General features: G+C 42.4%; 1 protein-coding gene across 1 annotated transcript; it reads right to left on the reverse strand.

The window, feature by feature from the left end:
* Positions 1 to 1819: 1819 nt before the first annotated feature.
* LOC124218564 (luciferin 4-monooxygenase-like) lies at positions 1820 to 4253 on the reverse strand. Its single transcript, XM_046625119.2, has 3 exons — positions 3937 to 4253; positions 3671 to 3878; positions 1820 to 3597 (listed from the first exon to the last, which is right to left on the reverse strand). The coding sequence occupies exons 1-3, from the start codon at positions 4129 to 4131 to the stop codon at positions 2333 to 2335; spliced, it is 1668 nt and encodes a 555-aa protein (XP_046481075.1). The 5' UTR covers positions 4132 to 4253; the 3' UTR covers positions 1820 to 2332.
* Positions 4254 to 23192: the final 18939 nt, after the last annotated feature.

Genomic DNA, 23192 nt, shown 5'->3' on the forward strand with positions numbered 1-23192 from the left:
GGGGACGGTTTTCTTCAGGTGCCATGGCCTTGATCCGTAATACTGAAGCGATTGACCCGAATATAAATGGTTTTATAAATTAGTTTGGTCGGGCGGTACCTGGAGGCAGCACTTCCCGCCACCCATCAATCACCCCTGGGCGTTATAACACGAGGAAGAGTCCTGAAGCGATCAGCAAGGAACTAGGTGAAGAATAAAAAAAACACGAAGTAGATGTGGAAGAGGGAGGAGAAAAAACAATGGAGATTTCAAGTTGACCCGGAGTATGAACGAAGCTTGTGTGTAGGTATGCGGGGTTTGCCTCCGGCTTGCGCAAGCCTGCGGGATGGAGAGGAGAGGAAAGAGAGAAAGGCGAGTGGCTTTGTTCGGCCACTTTCATTGGACAAAAGGCCTTAGGTGAGTCTAATTAAAATTGACTCCTCTCCCGGTAATCTGGGAGGACCGTCTAATTAATAACGTCATTCCCGTCTTCCCTCTCTCTCTCTCTTCCAAAGTTCTTCTTTTCGGTAGATTTATGATATCGGAGTTGCCCAGGCCGGAGTGGGAGTCGCGGGATGGAGGGAGATCGTCACGAGCCTCACTCTCTCTCTCTCTCTCTCTCTCTCTCTCTCTCTCTCTTTCGCTCGGCTAGTAAAAATCCTGACTATGCATCGAGGTTTGGTTAATAAAAGGTAGATTGGAGAGTGATGGACGGTGCCCGATGGGCCCCGTCAAAATAATGATCAGCATAAATAATGAGGCCAGTTATACGGAGATTCGAGGCTCGTAACAACCCTGATGTGAATAAGAGACCCTCACGAGTTCCCGATGATTGGATCGCTCATACGATCCTCATTCTCATCACTCCCAGATTCATATCCACATCCGTGCAATACAGTCGCACTACCGTCCGCCCATTGTCGAATTACGGAATTGAGATGGCATGAGCTCACAGAATTTCATCAACCCGTGCGAGGTCTCAATCAGCTTCATGGTGGCGTGGTTGGAACTGCTTATCAAAAAATCTCACGTGCTTACCGTGAATGTACTTGAAGAGAGAAAAAATGATATCAGGCCAAGCCGGAACTGACCGAAGCGACGAGGAAGGAGACTGGGGATCGATGATCGATGATAGGGTATGGAAACGCGTTTGTCAAGTGCAGATTGAGAGACAGGGGTAACGATACATGTGGTTATAGATTAAAAAATTTGTCTACGCAGCGCCAGGAATCGGAGCAATAAATTCCAGCCCCACCCTGGGGGTTGAACGGCGGGATCCAACGCCGACGGTATCCAACATGATCCACGCACGAGTGAAGGAAGGAAGGTACGCACGCACTCACCCGCACAATTTACCCAGCTTAAATCCGCCCCGTGTGCATATTTCACGCAACCGAGTGATTAATGCTGATTTAATTAACTCAGGGCAGTTTTATATGGGCACGAAGAGGGGCTGCCGAAACCCCGGGTTCCCTGATTTTCACAGCAGATTTTAGCCCTGCAATTACTCCGAACTCCGTACAACCGTTTTTGGGTTACGTGAACCGGAACCACGACGCAGCCTTGAAAAAAATCTCACATCAGATTTTTTCCCCCTGTAATCTCTACGTGATTCAATCACGTTTGATTATACTCGTGAAGCTGATGATCTGCACTTGGTTATTTATATCCTTGTTTAGAGTAAGGAATGATAAGGATGATAAAAAAAGCGGTCAGTTATATCAATTGATCATCAGTAAACAGACACTTCCGTCACTGATCCTGATCATCTGAGTAACGACTGTCTCGTATGATCTGTTGATAAAGTATCAGTATTTACTTTGATAATTCACATAATCAACAGACCAAGAACATTTCGTAACGACTCGAAATTTTTTTCTTCCATCGATTGAAACATCTGTATAACCGTTGACAGAAACGATCAATCCATTACGTACGCTAATGTGATCAATTGAATTTTATCATTATTATTCAACTAATTTTATTCTCATCGTCAGTCAAATAAAATATGGTTAACGTATATTTACGAATTGTTAAACCGTATTTCGCACCTCGGCCATTAATGAATCAGATACTGTGATTGTCAGAAAGGGGTATTATCGGGCGAAGATGAGCCAGTATGCGATATTGTATTTTTCGTATGCGAAAGGGAGAGAACCGGTATGTCTGTGAGCTAAGGAGTTACCACTGAAGTAGAAGTTTCAAAGTCAAAGATGATAATCACAAGTAGCCTAATTCTGAACACGTATAAATCCAATCTCAAGTCGTTCATCTATATATAAAACACACACACAATGCATACAAATAATTCGGTAAAAAGGTTATCCATCTTCCGTTTCCTGTACTTCGGTATCTACCCCTCGTTCTTAAGTATCTCCTTAAGAACAGTGCGTTTCGGTTTTTCGCTCGGAGTCAGAGGCATTTTATCGATGAATCTGACGCCGCCCTTCAGCCGTTTCCTTTCGATGACTTCGGAAGCGACTAGATCGACGATATCCTTCTCGGTGACCTCGGCACCCGGATTTTTAACGACAAAGGCAACGGGATGTTCAACGTCAATTTTATCCGGCTTGCCAACGACGGCGCACTCCTTGACTCCCGGGTGCTTCATTATTATGCTTTCGAGTTCAGCGGGGGCGATCTGGTTCCCCCTGTACTTGATCATCTCCTTCAACTTGTCCAGTATGTAGATCAGACCGTCGCTGTCATAGTACCCGATATCCCCGGAGTGTAGCCACTTGTCCTTGTCAATGGCTTCCGCGGTCGCTTCCGGGTCGTTTCGGTAGCCCTTCATGATGCACGGACTCTGCCAGCACATTTCTCCGACCTCATCTGGACCTAGGATCTTTCCGGTCGAGCAGTTGATCACTTTGCAGGCAATGCCGTAAACTGGACGTCCGCAGGATCCGGGCTTGGAATTGGCGTCCTGGATGGTGGCGGCTCCTCCGAGTTCGGTCATCCCATATCCCAGGATGACGATAGTCTGAGGCAGAGCGGCCTTGAGCTTCCCGAAGGCATCGGCAGTAATGACGCCACCACCGCCGGATATCTTCTCGAGTGAAGACATGTCGTACTTCTCCAAGCACCCGGAGTATATCAACCTTATGAGAATGCTCGAGCCCATTAGGACCCAGTTGATCTTGTACTTCTCTACCAGCTGGCTACAGAAGTCCTCCTCAAACGCGGGTGTTATCACCCGCTTCATGTTGCCTGCCACGCAGAGGAACATGCCGATCAGACCGGATATCCAGTAAAGTGACGAGAACACCGCGCAGGTCTTGTTCTCCAGATTGAGCAGCCTAACCGCGCCGAACTGGAGCAGGACTGTTCTGTGCGTGTGCTCGACCCCTTTCGGCAGCCCGCTGCTTCCGCTGCTGCAAACGATCAGGGCGATTTGGGAATCGTCTTCGAGTTCCGAGCATTTGAAGTTCTCCACATCTTCGTCCGTGTGGAGATCCAGCACGGAGCGAAAGGACGTGCACTTTGAATGCTCTCCGAATACCACGACCTCAGCGTCGTTGTTAGACTCCCTTAGAGCGACGAGCACCGTGCAGGCGGACTCCTCGTCGCAGAATACAATCCTTGGTTGCGACATCCCGTTCATGTACTTGAGATCCTCTGCGGGAAGGATAATCAATGGAGCATTCGGTGATGCCACGGCGAAAAGATGGTCATGGAAGTCGATACTCACTGCAGTTCATGATCGGATCCCAGGGTGCGACGGCTCCACCGCAGTAGAGAGTAGCATACATCGGTATCACAGTATCGCAGTGATTATGGGTACAGATTGCGACAACTTCCCCGGCCTTGATGCCCTTGTTCCTTAGCCAGATCGCCGTTCTGACACTGCGGTCCAACATCTGGCCGTAAGTATCCTCGACACCGGTTACAGCATCGACCTGTATACGACACCCTCGATCACCGGTGTTCAAAGAAAGAAAGAAGCGATTCGCTTACCTGTGCGACGAAGTCCGGAGATGCCTTGAACTTCCGGAGGATGTATTCTCCGACACTTGTTCTCGGCGGTGGGACTAGAAAGTTTGGAGCCGGGGCCCTCAGTATCTTACTCTCGACGTCGATGCTATTCGTATCACCGTTCGCCACAGTTTTGCGAACCGGATTTGGAACAAGGCAGCTGAAGCACGACGGCATGGTGATAAAGCGTCTACTACTGACGTTCGAGATGTGATATTTGCAGCGGTATGTACTTGACGCCCAGGGATTGGGGGAGGAAATTCCTGGAGGAACGTCGGGACCACCCAGCAAGCTTTTACTCTAAAGGTTGACTGATCGTAAATCTGGAGAGGCTTGTTGAGTGGGCGATAAATGTTTCACTCGATTATCTTTCATTGGGTTCAACTGATAATGAGCCATCCAATCCGCATCGGCAATTTGACGTTACTATAAGTGAATGCTTCCGTCAAGTTCGAAACGTTAATCCATCCGCAACCTTGTGATGCATTACTTCTCCATGCGTCAGAAATTCGAGCGTCGAGTAATTTCCAGCTTCAATAAATAAGACGGACCGATTGCAGATGAAATTTTCTGCAGGGGGTGCAGCATCGGCGCTCCTCGACTACTGACCTTCATTTTTAACCGAAACACTCTCCCGGGGTGAATTCAAACAGTTGCCACTCGAGCGGATCCAATATCGGAATGAGAAGTGCCCACGAATTGAGGGATATGGCCATCAGGGCGCCCCGCGTGTCCACTAAGAGAGCCCATTCGCCATCCATGCTCCATTTCCAGCGGTATTGCAGTTGCGCTGGACGCGCGTCTTACCAAGGGTCGCACGTAACCCTGCATCGTCGATTACCCTTATACTCCATCGCCTAAAAGCCAGGGTCACGATGCTTAGAGGGTGTCCAGTTCGTAAGGTTCTCCGTGTGAAAGATAAAGTGTGAGAATGACAGTGCGGAAACTATTCCAGCAGACATTTCAATCCTTTGAGTCGAATCCGGATGGTAGTTGCGGTGACGAGTTATACTTTGACTTATTGTTAATCTTATACTCCGGCGAATGATCGATCTACGCCGGAAAAGAGATGATTATAGGCTTATCTACGTGTGGTCCGGGAATCACAAATTTACAATCAGGGATTTCTATTTAATATCTGGTGCATTGGATTAAACCAGATTAACCATATAACGTTATTCGGTTTCATAGGTGCCTACGTACCTGATCAGTACACGAATCAAAAGGCACAGTTTTCAACTCTCGAAAAAAAGTTCTAACCAATCGTTATACGCCTGTTCTCTGCGCATTTTTCGTTTTGTCGGAATTAAGTGTCCAGGTAAGACAGAAATTATGTGATCGATTCGAGACGTTGCGTTGTCACTCAAACCTATCTGAGTAGATCTTCTACATTTTTTACGCGTGCACAGATGGTTTTCGAAACAAAGAATGATCACATCTGCACTTCTGAAATTTCTATCATAGATTTGCAAAACCAAAGAACAGGATCAAACATTACTATGCTGTAGACAGTGTAATTTATTTTTACGTATCGTAATATCAATCATGACGGGATGTTGAATGTCAATATAAATGGAATGACAAAGAGATTTGTTTACTCTTTTGAACACTTTTTACGTAATTAGATACACCTGCTTTAAGAAGTGTATTATAACTGATAATTAATTGCTCGTTGTATAATAAGAAGGCTTTCAAGGTGTCTTCATCGTTTTACTCAACGCGCGGCACCAATTGACGGATCGCAAACAGGATTAAAGTCTCGAGTTAAACCACCTTTGCCAAATCCCACGTGAATCTGCATCAGATTTACCGAACTTTTGGTGGCGGTTTATAAATAAGATCAATTAATGAGGAATGAATTCACATATACGATATTCAGTTTTGGTAAATACACGTATTTATAAACATAGAATGAAAGATGATTTTAAACCACAGTCGATTGCCATTCGAACACATATAAAATGCATTACATAACAAAACTATAATCATAGATGGACGTAATAATTATCAATTCTCTTGCTAGGATTAACCGCGAGACGGAGAGGTTGAGTGATTTATTACAAAGCGTACGTTATCGCGAATGACAAATCTCGCAAAATCGGAATCAAATGAACGTCAAGTCCGCATTAGTGGTTAAATTCACACTCTGTATCAAGTGTAATAATGTTTGGCATTCCTACGATTTAACAAATCACTATAATAACACGAATCACGTTCAATGCACGTAGCTTTGACTGATTACACGTTATTTTTTCCGGAATAGATTATCGCGTACCTCTTTCGATACACTAATTGTGCAAAGATTAGCCATCCGGATTAAGTGTAACAAAGTCAGGGTGACTACCTATAACTGTCGGGAGAATTACAATCTTCACCTTTCGGATTCTACAAGTGAATTTGAAAAATATTTCAATTTTGTAAGAAAAAAAAAAAGAAAATGAGAGACTATTCGTTAGAAAATCATTTGCAAAATATGAACATCGTCAAATCAAGTTCGGAATCGACGGAAAGACCATTTTTCACAATATACTTGCAACATGATGCAAAAAATATTATACATTAATACCGAAACGTAAAGACAATCGAATTTAGCTTGACTTCACGCTGATTTTCAACGTATCGACCCATGCGATGTCGGGCAACAAACCGAAATGTTTTGTCGTTCGTGGCGAATCAGTCGTCACGGGTTAAACGCGTCGTGCGAATGCGAATCGTTGTTGCTGCGTGAATTTTCCCCTGCGGTGTGACTCCATTATATACGAATTACAGGCGCGTTTGGGGCAACAATGCCGGAGGCATATCGCCCTTCTCCCCCTTTACAGGGCCAGGATTACATCGGTGGGATATGGATGGGGTGGCGGTTTTGATTCTGCACGGCGTTGACATATGCGGCCGAACAGAGCCGCGACCTCCTGCGGGACAACCGCGTCAAATCGGACACGAATCAAGCGTTTATTTAAAATAAATTGTCCCTTTCCCCTGGCGTGTCTAATCCGCAATTGCCTTCTTCGTACCGCAGCTACTAATCCCGACTGTCTATTTCATTCCTAGGTAGGTATGGATCGCACACTTTGTAATGCGGGGAAGTACAATAAACGTGCCATCACGCCTCGTCGATCTTGCTGCTTATTTTATTCTCGGTGACTTGTTCACGGGGTTGATAACGTCGATAATAACGAGGTGTTGTTTGTTTGTAGCTTGAAACAATCAGCAATCGAAATCAGAACAACCCCTTCGGAACATATTTTAGATTTCGTGCTCTTCTGGAAATGAATCATAGCCTAGGCAAATTTAGCAACATTTATGTTTACCTACACCGGGAGAAATTTTTTTTGCTATCAATTTTTATTCTCGAACCTCGAGATCAAAGGGTATGAAATCGGTGCTACGCAAGCTTTGCTCAGAAAAAAGCAAAGTGTAATAATACTTGCTATTTGATATATCGCATCAACACAAAGAATCGGGTATTTGCGTTCGCAGGACAAGTTTAAAATAATTATAAAAGAGAATCTCTGCGGACAAATAACTGCGAAACTGTGGATATAATAGTGCAATGAATCGTACGACTGCGATTAAGCCTCGAGATCATATCCATAGACAGAAAGGTGCACAACAGTTTTCAATGAATTACCATCCCTGGCGCACAACGTTAACGTTCATCGTTATTATTATAACGTAGTATAGTACAGAAATGGCAGGAGGCACGAGGCCTGATCCTCGAGGACCTAGGGAGATAGGGAGGCCGGCGTCGTATACTTACTCAAAGAGGGCATTAGCCGGGGTAGTAAAATAAAATCCTGCGGCCGTTCTTCGCTCCGGCAAAATTATTAACGTCCAGGTTAGGTGTAGGTTAGGTTATATAGGCCCTGCTACACTGCACTGGACGTCCCTTGTATACGTTATTATCTCGGTATATGTACGTGCACGAATACATTGTTGGTAGCGGTAAAAGCGGCGGCCATTACGCGGTAAAATACATACACAGCGGCGCCATCTTGTTAAAGATGTTCCGCAGAAGCCATCATGTACCGAAAATACGTTTATGCATACGAGTGTTGTGAAAAAGTTGAGAAAAAATCTTAACCGGTTTTCTATCATCTTCTCACATGTTTTGTAACGACGGGAATGTATCGGAAGAAATATTTTTTCGCATAACTTATACTCCAATTTTTGCAGTTGGTTTACAGACATCGAATTTTCACGTTTGATGTTTGTAATATTGTTTACATTTCTGGTCAGACTTTGTAAATTTCGAACTCGATGAGCACCGAGTAATTTTAGTTCAAACACTTGAAAATTACTCATTTATACACAACTAATCATACTGTTGTCAGTGTAAGCTGATTACGGCTGCAGACGAAGAAAAAAGAGTTTTATAATTAGCTTAATGCTTTGCGATTAATGGCCCCATATTTTTAAGGGTCTTTGGCTCGACCCATGTATCTTGTTCCAATATCTTATGCCTTGTATCAAGAACCGCCGCTTTATTGAAGCCCTGTAGTTATCATTATCACTAACTTTTTGTACACGAACCCAGCCTAGCGACGCTGTTAAAGAATTATAAACGTTTCCGATCATCCGAATCGAAAACGAAGAAAAGAAAAACCGACTAAATAATCTGCCAATGATAGTGAACATTGTATGTACGTAAAAGAAATGAACATGATCAAAATCAAGTAGGTAACACGATAAGCTAAGATATCAATTATTTGAGAAAAGATTTCGCAATTAGAACCGTTTCTGCTCACTATGATCACTAACATGAAATTTTACATTACAGCACATTTACAACGTGCCAAAAATAATCTGTCGCACCGTACGCTTCGAATAATTTATTTTAAACCGACGCCGAAGACTCGTTGCAGGTAATTTCATGGCGAATAAAATAATCCCAAAAACATTAGAATCGGATGAAAGTCGTTGCCGTTTTTCCTCCTTACCTAACTCTTGTTTCGCACATCGTAGCCCATTAATCCTTAACACTTACACCATAAAGTAAGTATCGTTGAGAGTCGAACGAACTTGCAGAAGGTACGTAACACGTATATTTTATTATTTCATATGGCGTATTGTAGCTAATGCCCAGCTCCCGCCCCCGGAAACAGGGGTGTGCAGGGGACGTTGGTGTTGGTTGAAATTTTCTAAGAGCGTAAGCGTGTCACGGCGAGGACCCGTGACCTCCGCCCCCTTTTTGCGAATTATTCTTAACGCTGGCAAAGCGCTGAGGCTGATCTCTGCCGTTATACGGGTGCAGCGGTGTTTGCACGTTTCACAGAATCATTGCCATTCTTCTCGGCACGTGGCCCTCTTTCAATTATACATGGCATACGTTTCGTGTGCGTATATACATGTATATATGTGTGTGTGTGTGTGTGTGTATGAGTGTGTATCCGTATAATAAAAGCGTGTGATTGTATCGGTAATTTATCCATTCTTCAGCTGAACCTGCGCCCTGTACATTGTAAGGATATCATTAGATTTTAAATAATGCCGCTTAACATAGGTATAAGAAGCTCTTTTGTCTCGAACAAGGGGGAAAAGAAATTGCCCAGGGCTTTGTCGTAGATATTATAATGAGTTCGAGTCAAGGGTTCGAAACTTTATGGCTTATAGTCTGATCGGATGATTGGACATATTTTTGATTTTTAAGTAAATTTGAGCGCTCCGAGCTTGCTGAGGATTCAATTAACGCAAATTAGTTCTAAAATCTAGATGTATTCGAATTTCTTTGCCAGGGAACAACGCTTTCGAAGATATTCAAGCGTTGATAAATCGATGAATAATTATTTTTCAACCGAGTTTCCATGCAGACACGCAGGTAGTGGAATCGTCGATCTTGCTGATTTTTTTTTTTTTTTAGAGGTTTTATTTTATTTAGACGTTGCCTTTTTGTTGCACATTATGCTTTATGTGACAAGATTACGTTCCGCATTTTTTCACGAAGCACGAAATTGAGGTTAGGATAGCGTAATGTCAGTTTTGATAGCGACAGCGCATGCGCGCAGTACAGAAAAGACTACTTTTGACTCCTACGAGTTGAAAGTAGTACTTTTCCGTACTCCGCGCATGCGCATCCGCAGACTCACTCTGCGTACGGAAAAGACGCATGAAAAACGGCGTAAAACGTGCTTGCGTTTGTACAAATGTCATTTGATTAATTAAAAACAAGTGATCGCAACGATAATTTGGATCATCAAATGAAGCCATAGATATTTTTCAGAGTTATTCAAGTAGAGTTGGAAATTGCATAAGACAGTTACTTTATTCCGGAAAATCTAAAGGTTTACACCAAGTCCATGATGATATTAAACTGCAGTCTCAAGAATAATTTTGTCGATGTGAAACATTGAACCGAAGTCTGGCAAACAAAATGTCATAAATAAGCGAAAAATAGGGGCGTATATAGAGCGAGGGTAAAGTATAATGGAGAGAAGTGGATGAAGCGGTTGCAGATATCAGCGTCGGAAGCCGAGCCAAGCGGACAGAATTGATGTTCGTACGTCGTCGTATTAATAATCCGTGGCAAGATCGCATGGCGTGATTCTGGCTTTGGGTGGAGGCGATGGCGTTGCCGTGCGGACGAAGAAGAAGAAGAAGAAGAAGAAGAAGAAGTCGAGGGCCCCACGGTGGGTGAACACGCTGACTTTGCGTTGGGGCAAAGCTGGCGGGATTTCGCTTCGCGTTCGTCGGCGACGGCGACGCAACGTCTAACCGACGCGTTAAACGACCCGTGTAACTCCTTTCTCGGATTGAAATTGTATTTAACGACGTAGATGCAGCGAGGTCCCAGCCATACTTAAATCTACTCAAGTATATTACTGCGGCTCTGCAACTTCGAGTCATTTTTTTACTTCGAACTTCGCATAGCTGAGGGTCAAAACTTGTAATTCCCGCCATTGCGGAACGAGCTGCGGGTTGGGTTGTTGCAGCCGTTATATGTATACGTTCTTACAGTATTGCAATAAGTCGAGAACAATTCTACCTACGAGTAATTTCAAGTGTTTGCTATAAACAGCGCGAAATGGCAAGGAATTTAATGCGAATATTTTGGAGAAATTGGTATTTCATACTCGAAACTTTTACCATCGTTCGTTAATTCTTAAACCTTCAGCCGAAGTATTTATAGCACAAATCTGTGTATATGTGATTCAGTTTTAAATAAAAAAAATTTTGATACACGAGTTTAAAATTAGCGAAATATAATTTTTAATGTTTGTTCAAAATTTTTTCTTCTTTTAATTATGAAAGGCACAAGATGTCTGAAAAAATTGCAATTTTGAATCTGGTAAACATGGAAAAGTCAGGATATATTACGTTCCAAAATTAATAACAAGTCTACAGTTATACAAACGAGATAGTAAGACCATTGGAATTGATTTAGTTCAAAATTTGAGAAAAAATTCACTATTCAAATATAGAGTTGTATTTGTATTCATGTCCTTAACACCGAATTTTCCACGCATAATTTGAAGAAGGTCGAGAATTTTTTTCGTTTTATTTAAATGTAGAATTTCCTTATTGTTAAATTGAGGAAATACAATTCCTATGAAAGTTTGAAATTTCGAATAGAGTACAGCTACAATCGTCTCTTCAACGAACAGCGACAATTTAAATAATCAAAAATCCGTAAAGTAACAGCAACTGAATAACTGTGATGAAAAAAATGTGTCCCCGTCTTTTTCGCGTTTCATATTGAGCAGCGAGATAAAATCTACGGGTGTGCGAAAGGAGTTGCAAGTGTGCAAGATCAATGTGTACTAAAATATTCTTCTTCTCTTCCTGATACTACAATATTGCACGTATACCTATATATGCGTTCGCATACCCATAGTTTTGGCTCGGTGAATTCCCTGTTGCGGTTATTTTTATTGGGATGCGGAACGCGGTTCTGCTATAGTCATAGAGTCGAGCCAATATCTGCGGCTCATTACACCCAGGAGGTATAAGAAAACGGGGGAGAAAATCCCGCGTTTCGATGCGGCATATACGCGGGTATACATGTATAAAGTACACTGGTTCGCAATGATTCTGAGACGAATAATTTTTAGGACAAGTCGGTTACGTTGGCAATGCGGAATCAGCACGCAGTGCCACCATCGGCCGGCCGTGAAACAGGATAAATATTCGTAAGCATAACTTAATCCATGGCATGGAATGTCATCGATAATACAGAATTCGCGAAAGCGTCTCAATCTTTGTAAACAACACAATCCATGACCGTCGATTCTAACCTAAGATTAAAAAACTTAAGAATTGAGGCTCAATCTTTGTAAATACAACATAACCTATGGCCGTCGATTTTACCCAAAAATACAAAATTCGACGGCCATGGGTTACGTTATGTTTACAAAGATTGACTCTGTTTACAGGCTGGCCGGCGGTGGCGCTGCGAGCTGATTCTGCATTACCGACGTAACACCGACTTGTCCAAAAAATAAACTGTCCCATTGTTGGAACCCCTGCGGACAAGTGTACCAACTACATGAATCGGATATATCAGGCGATGTACGTAACCTATAACCCGTAACCTGATCTAATAGCTTCCTCTTTTTCATTCTCTGAGTCGAACTGCTGCTTATCTCCGGCTTATTTTCTCCCTCCTTTTTTACTTTCTTCTCCTCTTCATTCGATTCGCTTGAACACTTTTACAGAGATACAAGGATCTAACACAACAGAACTTTTCTTTAGGTGATAAAATAAATGACAGAAATAAAAATAAAAAAAATGAGCGGTCATCATGTGTCGATTCGCCTCGTGATTTGGCATAACGCAACCCTGGTGCTGCAACTTTGGTTATACCGAGGACTTGTACATAAAACGAGAGGAAATGTTGAGCAAGTCATTGGGACTGGGGGGCGTCTCTCGAAATTTTCGTCGACATATTCAAAAGTCAATAAGCGTTACTCGGCAATTTCTATATCGAGTCGCCTTTAGCCTTAGCTTGATACGCGGATACGAGCATGGAAATAAATGGAATCCGTGAATACTTAACGGCTTAGTTCTTTGCGCGTAAAATGTGTAGATTAATTGATCATTAAAACGGGTAGTCACCGACTTCCGCCGTCCATCTCGGAAATAATCGTCGGTAAAAAGAAAATGAAAAAAAAAAAAAATAAATAAAACAGGGGCTCAAAATTCGTACAACATGATAAACCAATATGCGTCAGCCCGACGCGATGCCGTGCCCGTGATCATGCATAAAGACTGAATTCTTAACGACTGCACGATCTGTTGCCTGTATAATTTAATGCGCACGCGCAACAATCCGAGAGTAAATATTTGCCAGAGCTACCAACCGTCATAAAAATTCTGACAGTTTTCAGTGGCAGTTGTGCTCAATTCACAATTGTCGAAACTTTTCAACGGCTAAAGACAATTGTTGGTCACTCTGACGAACAACCGATCTCGCATTGTAGCGCGTGCGCGTTAAATCTTAGGAGACGACGAACCATGCATTCGTTAGGAATTCAGTCTGTATACAAAAAGGATTGATCACGTTTCCCGCGTCCCCGATCGAGTTCGGATGGTTTCTCGATCCATGCAACGGGGATGACTTGCCGAGCGGGTGGGCCGATCAACAATGACCGTTTCGAATCAAAATCATTACCGCCAACGCCTCGAACAAGAGGAACCAGCGTTGCATCTCCGCTAATAGACGCCTCGTCTCGGAGCCTTGGAGCGACGGATAGAAACGAGCAGTCAAACATTGGATTGGCGTTTGATGGGAAAAATGAAGGGTATGAAAATGGTCGTAAAAGCAAGAGAGCATGGTTCAAAAACTCTGTTTTCACCTACCCCGTTTCGTGTATCAAGGAATAATTGTAATGAATTCGGATAAACGAAATTCGTATATTCAAACTTGATCCGATTTCCCGCGTCTCGTTTCTATCGCTGTCAACTTCAGCGCTGTCTAGGAGGCCTTGGACCACGGAGATGGGTGGGTATCTATCTCCGGTGTTCCCCAGGTGGGTGAGGTAACGACAAACAAGCTTTGTGGCTCGCATTGTTCGGCGTAAAGCACCGCGACGCCCCGGAGAACCAACGCCTTTCGGTTATACGTGTGTAAGAGGCGATGCCGACCTCGTAGGGTGGTCCGAAAACGATTCTCCTCCCTTTTCCCTAGCTTTCAAAAAAAAAAACCCGCGGCTATCATGCCACGCATTCTGCGAGAATGCACGGTGTAACAATTGTCGAGCAGTGTCAAGAATCAAGATCTCGTTGCTTCTTATCTTCTCGCGAAAAACGATACTCCGTATCTTTTGTTTATTTTAATCGAATACTTCAACGTACCGAATGCAAATTGAATTTCCCGCAAATTTGTCGCACTTCCAGTTTGAGCTGGGGAATCGGTATTCGCAACGTCGTAAAATCTTACCGAGAGATTGACTGAAACGAATCGACTGAACTCTTCAAGTTTTGAAAGTGTCTAAGGGGCAGATAATAATTCATTAATGAATCTTCATGAAATTTCGTGCTTATTCATTTGGCTTTTAGTTTCAGTTCGATTGCTCGATTTACGATTAAGTAATAAATTCGGATTTGACAAAACTTTTCAATACTTGTTGCATTTTATTGTTTGAAAATTAGAGTTTGTTTGTACGAGGTCAAAGTGTAACTCTGTACCATTTATGGCCATGACTTTAGGTTAAATATTGTGTAACGAATATTTAGCCACAACTGGATTAAACGATGTACAAAACATGTAGATACTAAGGCCATCAAAACCGGTACATGCACCATGAAATTGTTTCTTCGATATTTTATTATTTATCTGAAAGTGGTTTCAGTTTACTCGCGTATTTGGAATCGTGACTGAAATATTCTTGTTTTCCTAAACGTCGGAAAAAATTCACAATTTTGCTGATTGGAAGTAGTAACAATGGTTTACCAAATTGCGAGAGATGACCTGTCGACGAAATACCGAGTTACAAACGTGTAACAAACAATTAGTCGCATACCTCCATCTATCAATCCACCCACAGGTGGATATTCTTAAATTTTTAGCGATGATAGAAAAATAAGAGAAAAACGACGCATGCACGATGGTGTAAAATATCTGAAACGGTTTTAAGGTATTTTGAGTACGGAGTAGCGTAACCGATTGAAAAGTATTTACGAGACTCGATCCTATTTTTTCGAAAACATTGGTTAAACTTGAAATTTTAAAAGTAGCCCAAAAGAATTCCCAAGTTTTTCCCTAAATATTCCCGACCAAATCACAATTTTCCAAATTTAAAGTGCGCTCGATTCAAATATCCATTAAACAAAGCTGCGAATCGAACGGTATTCAAAAACACGTTTACGAAATTATATTAAACGATTGCACGGGACCGAATGGGTCGAAAAAATAAAAAGGTGATAAAAAAATTCCCTTACTTTTCCTCAACCTTACGATTTTCCCTGACCACTGACGGCCACGAATAAACAACGGTCTCACCTAGTCTCAAAGCGGTTTCCACACCTGACCCCGTCCCTCTTCGGGCCCCTCGCGATAGGGGTCCGAGCAAAAAGTCAACTTGTTGCGGGGGGTGAGCGATAGGGCGTCGTCCCTGGCTGGCGTGGCTCTCGCGTATGTGAGAGCGAAGAATCGAGGAGTGTGCAGTCATCGGGTAAGGTGAAGGGCCCGTTGAGCGGCTGGCGATGGGCCTCGGGTGGGTGGGGTGGGGGGGGGGGGGGGGTCGGGCCCACGGAGGCACGGGCCCGCGGGGGCCCCGAGAGTGATTTATAGAGGCCGCCTTTGTGCGGCGTTGTTTCGGTCAGGCCGTGAGCCGAGGCCGGGAAGCGGCGCGGTGAGATTCTCATCCGAAGATGAGGAGTGTAAGAGGGCCCGACGGAGGAGTCCCTACATCCACGCTTTTCGGGCCCTACATACCGCAGACAAAGACGGAAAACCAAACTCCAGACAGCGTGGCTCGCTGCGCAGGTAGGTATAACTTACACATATGCGATGTATATATACTATTTACTCTGCGTATACGCAGCTTGTACATAAGAGAGAAAGAGAGAGGTCGCCCACAGGTGTGCCCCTAGGCTCGCGCTCTTCGCAGTGTGCCTTAAAACCCATTACTTCTTCGACAAATCCCAAATTAACCCGACGCGTCCCCTCAAATAATAACGAACCGTTTCCTTTTTGCTTTCACTCTTGTTTCATTTTTTTTTTGGTTCTTTTTTCGATTTTTTTTTTCTCTCTCTCTCTCTCTTATCGCTATTTCGGTCACTCTCCGCGGCAAGCTTTTGATACCGCTTCCATCCATCGTGCTTGCCAAATTCTCGGGTATCGTCCCGACATGCAACGCTCGATTTGTCACGAGCTTGTTGATTACACTTACATACTACCGTACGTCTTTCTTTATCGAAGACAGCTGTTTCAATTCATCGCACTATCGAGTAGGATACGTACGTATAATGTACAGCATAGAGAACAGTCAGTCATCCCGTGTTCTTCTTGTCCATTGATGGTGGAAGGAGATATTGTGACCGGTAACACTTCCGTGACCATTGTGCGGTTGAAGTGGAAAAGAGGATCACCTTTCACAACAATGTAAAAAGCAGACGAGTGATTCCACTTTCAAATTGAACATAGAAAAAAATAACTTACCGGAGCAGAAAATTTTAGTGTCAATGTGGTCACACCTCAAGATCAACCAGAATCTTGCAAGTTTTAGCCAACGGCTTTGCCACATTTGAAATCCACTTGATTCCATTCGCAAAACCTTTGCCATTGTATCGAAACTTTTCGTTTCGACGATTAAAATCTTGCCGCGACTATATTAATATTTTCTGGTCCAGCGATTTCTTTCCCGTCCGTGGTCCAACTAAATTGAAGTGTTCCAACCGATTCCAGTTAACGGAGCATAGAAGACCACGCCAACGGAAACGGGTAAAAATAACATCGAAGAGTTGGATGCGTGTCCTGGGACGATCTCTAAGGGGGTCAACCCCGAGGTTGGCCAAATGGTCAGGTATATAATATAGCCGAGCAGTTTCACATCGCTCTTAGAGAAGATCCGCCCGGGTCCTGAAAAGGTGTTAAACCATTCGGACTACAGAGGCAATTCTTTCTGGTTCGGTTTTTTTCGCGGCACCGCTGCAGATCGGCTAGGAATTTCATCCATCAGCCTGCCGGACAAGGTTATATACAGTCTCTCTTAAAGCCTCGGGGTTTTGGCGAGGTCTCTCAGAGGATCCGAAGGATCCGAAGGATCGGTCTTGGCCTCAGGTGTTGATGACCAGACACTACGGCGGCGTCTCTTCAGCCGGTATACCTTTCATCTTCTCTCTCCCTCCCTCTTTATTCTTTTTTCACTTTTTATCCTCTCCTCTCCCCCCTGCCCTCCTCCTCCTCCTCCTCCTCCTCTTCAACCCCCGTTGTTCTCCCACCTCCTCCTCCCCCTCCTCGTCGTCGTCGACACCGCCCTTATGCCACGGAGGAACGAGAAAAAGGCCCAAAAAAAAAAAAGAACGATAACCAAAAAATACAATATTATAGTCAGCTCGCATCCACTTATTGCTGCACATGCGTTGTATATGTGAACATCTGTAAACTTGTCTGTATAATATTTACTCGCACGTCGGTGATCGCCGGTCCGGGGTGTAAATCATTAGAAATATTAATTAAACTGTAATACCTCCGTTCCTTATACGCCCCACACTTTGAAAAACGCCGTTTTATATTCAAACACGACTGTAATTAAATACAAGTCTTGCACATCGCCCCCGGGACATTTTTTTTTTATACCGCGTATAAGCGAACACCGAATTTCTTTGATGCACGCGTTTATTGATCTCACCTTCACAACGGAGCTTACCTAAGTACCAGAATTTTTTCTATACCTTCTAAACAACGGAGATCGTTTGTTAATCGCACGATCCAGAGTCAGGTAGTTGAAAAATTCGAATTTTGAAAAAATCGAGAATTCGAAACAGGAATATCAAATGATACCTTCTTCCTGCACTGATATTGTACGAGACAATTGATTTGTAATCAATGCAAATTAGCGAACCTCCAAGATCTGTATCGTTAAAAATCGAAAATTCGGACAAATCTCTGGTAAAATCTAACGATCCTAAAAGACGCTGCGTTCGTTTCGAATTATAAATTGTTGACGGTGAATGGAAGGAATTTACGCGTTACAGTAAAAAGCACTGTAAGAACTTTTTTAAACTACGACGCCGCAAGCCAGAGAAAACTAAATTGAGGCTCAGTTGGTCAGAAACATTCTCACTTATGAAATCGATGATAAGTATGAGTGAGAAATTGGTAAGTCGAGTGATATTACTGAGTGGGTATAACTTTATGCTTCACTCTACATCCGCGAGGTTGAGAATTTCATTTTCTCTTTTATATTGACGGGCTGCTCTGATGCTCGTAGAATATTTAAGTGGTTACGGCATTATTCCCGCCTTTATAAGCCGCTGTTCCTTACTAAAGAACGAGATCTCAACAAGCCTTGAAGCCCGAGAAGTAACTCCATCTACCCCCCGTCTCCCTCTCTCTTTCTCCCTCTCTTTCTCTCTCTCTCTCTCTTTTTATTCCTCGCGTCGATTATAACACCGTCTTTCTCCGGGTAGAAGGAGGACCAAGAGCGAGAGGCGCATGGAGGGATAATTCATTTGTGTTTCGCATTATACCCAAAACTCGGTGAGCTACAGAAGTACAATGGCTACTCTGGCACCAACTGGCGGAGTGTTCGGTCATTGAAATGAACTGCACGCAACTTGCGCCGCGTCGCTATATTCTACGTTACGTTTCATTTTCATTTCCATTTTTTTTTTTTTTTTTTTTTTTCAACTCCATCTCCTTCCCCTCGACTCGCATTCTTCGGTCGCTTCACATTTTGCACATCGCAGATCTATCCGTCCACTTCAAGTCCACCTTATCAATTCGCACGCGAATTTTATCATCTTAAATATCTCTTCCTTGAATGATGAAAATTCACTTCTGATATGATATTCCATTTACGATGACCTCGTCGATGTCTTGACCATGCTGGTGCACTGAGAGAAATTTTTATTTCCGGTTACCGCTCAGTCCTCAACTATTTTCATTTTTTACCACAATCGAAATATAGAGGTTCTAAGTAGAAAATGAAAATTAGTTTCGCAGCTGGTACCGGAAAGTCTAGTATCCGTTAATATTTTTTCTCATTACGATCACTGTTGCTATATTTTCTTGCAACTGTTGCGAAAATTTCATGCTCGTGCAACGATAAATTGACGTTAAAGCCTCGTTTAACTGAAAAAGTAGAGTAAACCTCAGAAACTGATTTTGCGTTGCAATAATCAAAAATGGATCGACGACAGCGCAAAATGTTTACGCGTACCTCGTTTTTCGCAATTCCAACAATATCCGAACAGTTTTTTTTTTCAAACCATACCTGTTTTACCGAATTTTTCTAGTTACTATAACGAATGAAATTTTTCTCAGTGTGACAGACGCGATTTCTAATTTTTTTTATTTTTTTCAGAGGCGTTTCGATGAAGACCATCGGCAAAAGGTGATGCACTCCAGGTACGGACACGTCGTAAAAAGGTGAAAAATTCCTGCAGTTCAGTCCGCAGATAGCTGTTGGCTTCGTACTGTATGTATAACACGTGTATGTATGTAGAGAAGAGCGGCGGGTTGGATAATTTCTTGGGTATAGCGAACGTTCGAGCCGTGAAATATGGGGATAAAATTCTATTCTTTTGGTATACAGCATTTGATTATACCAACCTCTCAAAGTCCATTAAGTGAGGGGCCAACAGTTATTAAATAAAACCTTCGACCGATAAAGGGAACATTAATTTGAGCAGATTGGAGCCGGTTGTCCGTCCCTTGAAATATCCTCCAATTCTCCACTACACGAGAATGAAGGATCCGGGGGACGGACCGAGGCCTCGTCCTAAATCCAGTGCCGTATCAACCGATCGGTAGAATATCTCTTCCCTCAAAGTCGATGTCTCGGGTAAATTTTTTTGCGTGTAGATAGAATGACCGTCGAATCGCGACGAATTTTGCGGGAATGCGGGACGGTTTGAAAAACGCGAAATTGGAGACAACTCGGAGCGATACTCGGATAGTTGAAAATAAATTTACCGTAACAAGTTACGCGGCTGCAGCAGGAATTGGTTTCGCTTCAATAATAATTCCGGCAATTGACCGCATCGACGATTTATTGTACCTCATTAACAGGCTTTATTCTCTGCCGAGATGATTTATGATTTGGAGAAAATAACGTTTATAACGTGATTTTGGTAATTGAAAATTGAACGCAAAGAAAAAGAAACAAAAAGAAAAAGAAACAATTTTTTTTTAAATCAAGAAACCCGATCAAAAACAGTTCAACGGTGCATTTCCGGTTGAAACCAATTATCGAGTAGCTAAATGTTGTACTGGAATTATTTTCGCGTTAAAGGATTATAGTTTTAACCCCATCGTTTCTATCCCGTTAATGGCGAATGTACTTTTTCTCCTCCGCGACGGTGTGTTCAAAATCGACTGGATCACCGTATATACGAAATGTCGGTGGTCCATCCCTGCACTAGCAACAAAGAATCTCTGAACAATCTCCACTGTGACGACGTAATTTCCTACGATGCGTGAAATCAATACACTTTTCCATTTAATTGACAAACGCATTGTGATCCACCCCCTTCAGTCATCGCTGCACTGATCCACGTATTCGATGATCGTCAAGATTCGAAGAAATTTAGTTTCTCGATCGTTTTCACGGATTCAAGAACAGAATTGACTAGAATTTGAAAGAAGAGAAAAACAAAAAAAAAAAAACACTATTGGAAACAAACCTTTTCTGATGAGAATATATATTTCTTTTTCTTTGAATAACAATTATCCGATAGACAATGATCGCGAGGATCAATTTCAATTTCAGAAAATAATAATACTGATAAAATTCTTGGCTTTGAAAATCGATCGAGCATCAAGACCAATGGCAATAAGAAAGCAACGGAAAAATTTAATGATATGCTATATAATCAGAGAACAAAATCACCGATAAAGTCATTTTCACTTTTAATCAGCTAAGATTAGACACTTCGACATTCTTTTCGAGCAATGGATGCGACCTCTCTTTATCATGATCGATAGATGCAGAGTTTAGATGAAATCGAGGCAGCCTTGGAGAAACGGAGAAAGCTTTTAACGGATAAACTAAATAATGATTGTCGCAATGAATCACGGAACGCAGTGCAGAAACTTCAAGTGAATCTGACCAAGGATCGTAATTTTTTTCCGAAAAGCTTCTCGATGAGAACATCAAGTTTTTTTTTTTTTTTTCACGACAACTTAAGTTATTGTACGAAAGTTTTCAAAGCGCATTGCATTGATCGCTTTTGGCTTGAGGTGGTTATCTTATGAAATGATCGTTATCGTCCCTGAGTTAACGGGTGTCGGATTGTCCAAAGTGATATTTTGACAGAGGCTTCATTTTCGCAATTATCTAAACGTTGAACTCGATAATATATAAATAACCGCGATCTATTTAACGGATACATGACAACCGCTCATTTATACCAGATAATTCTCACTGCTTAATATCAGTCCCGGTTTAATTAACTACAACTATTTATACACGCTGTGTACCAGCTTAGTTTCATTCGCAATCCGTCTAATTATTATTGTCAACAGGAGAAAATGAATAGATAAAAAAAAAAATAAAGGAACGAGACCAACGAACATAACGAATGGCTGTAAATAGTGTGACTGATTTATTGCGTAAAAACTAATGTCTCGTTGGATATAATTACCGCTGTACAACGCGTATCTTCTACAGAAGTAATCCGCGTGTTTTTCTTCCGAATGTAATTTACAATAATAATCGGTATATACAAACAATCGGTCGACTCGTGCAAGTCATGAGAAGATTTTTGTTTAAATCATTCAAGACACTTGAATCAGCGACACGAATGGATGAATAACACTTTTGTACAGTTCCTTACCGTGTCAAAGAGGGTGAAATTTTTCTTCGACTTCGCATCGTTGACACGCGGCTATTGAAAAAATTTCGACATAGAATTCTCGCGATTGGAGTTTGTGAATTGATCGTTACACCTCGACTCGTTACATCGTTCCGTAAGGATGAATAAAAAAAAGCGTAACGGGAAAAAAACGTCGAATAGTAGAAAAAAAAAATCGATCACAATCGAGAATTACATTTAGAAAAGAGAATTGAAGAATCGGAGGTCGGTTAGACGGGGATAAAGAGGAAACCGAACGGCGGATGCAAACAATGGTCGAAAGGCAAGCTCACCAAACAAATGATACGCGCCGAGCTAATGATGATTTGTTGAATTTATTTTCAACGGCGCACTGACGTCGGTCAGTATTGGTAGGTGGATGTTATCCATGGATGTTCAAGACGAGGCCCCGTTGGGGTCCCATTGAGAGGCCATTGAGGTTGAAGCCCCCATGAGAGATGCGGAGGTGCGGCGTATTCCAATTCCTACCAACAATAGGCAACTGTAAATCAACTCTCAACAATGGCATTAAACACCGCCGGTGTATGCTTTGCGGCATTCGTACGTCTAATGATCGCCTCTCTCAGAGCTCCGTGTAAGGTGGTCACCGTCCTTTCTTCTTTACTGCCTCATCCTCATCCTCGTCGACTTCTCACCTTGGTCTGGCCATAATCTCCTATCTTACTTCACCACCGTCTACCAAATCAACCAATCTTACACACCTAGGCGCGTCTACTGCGCAGATAATTTATTTCTAACCGGAATTTCATCGACCCTGAAGACAACTGGTTGGGGAACCGTAACGAGGATAGAGGAAATTCTGTTCAAACGGTGCTGAAATTTATCAGCAAGAATCCGAAGAATCGAACGCCATGTTTAACCGTTGCATAGATTGAATTCGGAATGCAAATAACGAATCGCGGCCTTTTTTCAACGACGGTTGTTAAAATCTCTCTTTCGTTCGGTATATTCCGATCGTGCACATATATCTGTTATCAGATGTTCGAATCACGAGGTACTTATTTACCCTGCAATGACAGAATGTCGTTTTAGTATCGACTAAAAGTCGTAATTTACAACAATTATGTATAATCTGAGTAAATAATACGTCGTTGATGGATAAATTAGTAAATGTGGGTAAGAACGAAGTTTACGCAGGTAAGTTAGTGTCGATTTATCGTTTCTAGATTACGTAAATCTCAACGATATATGCATGTATTTATGTATATGTATATATATTTATATATGTATATTTTCGTTATTTATTTACAATAATTTAT

The sequence above is a fragment of the Neodiprion pinetum genome, chromosome 5, assembly GCF_021155775.2.
Source record: "Neodiprion pinetum isolate iyNeoPine1 chromosome 5, iyNeoPine1.2, whole genome shotgun sequence".
Lineage (NCBI taxonomy): Eukaryota > Metazoa > Arthropoda > Insecta > Hymenoptera > Diprionidae > Neodiprion > Neodiprion pinetum.

Coding starts and splice junctions, on each gene's coding strand:
- LOC124218564 (XM_046625119.2), bottom strand. CDS start 4,131: ATGCCGTCGTGCTTCAGCTGCCTTGTTCCAAATCCGGTTCGCAAAACT. Junction 3,879..3,936: donor CTCCGGACTTCGTCGCACAG/GTAAGCGAATCG, acceptor TGTCGTATACAG/GTCGATGCTGTAACCGGTGT. Junction 3,598..3,670: donor GGATCCGATCATGAACTGCA/GTGAGTATCGAC, acceptor TCCTTCCCGCAG/AGGATCTCAAGTACATGAAC.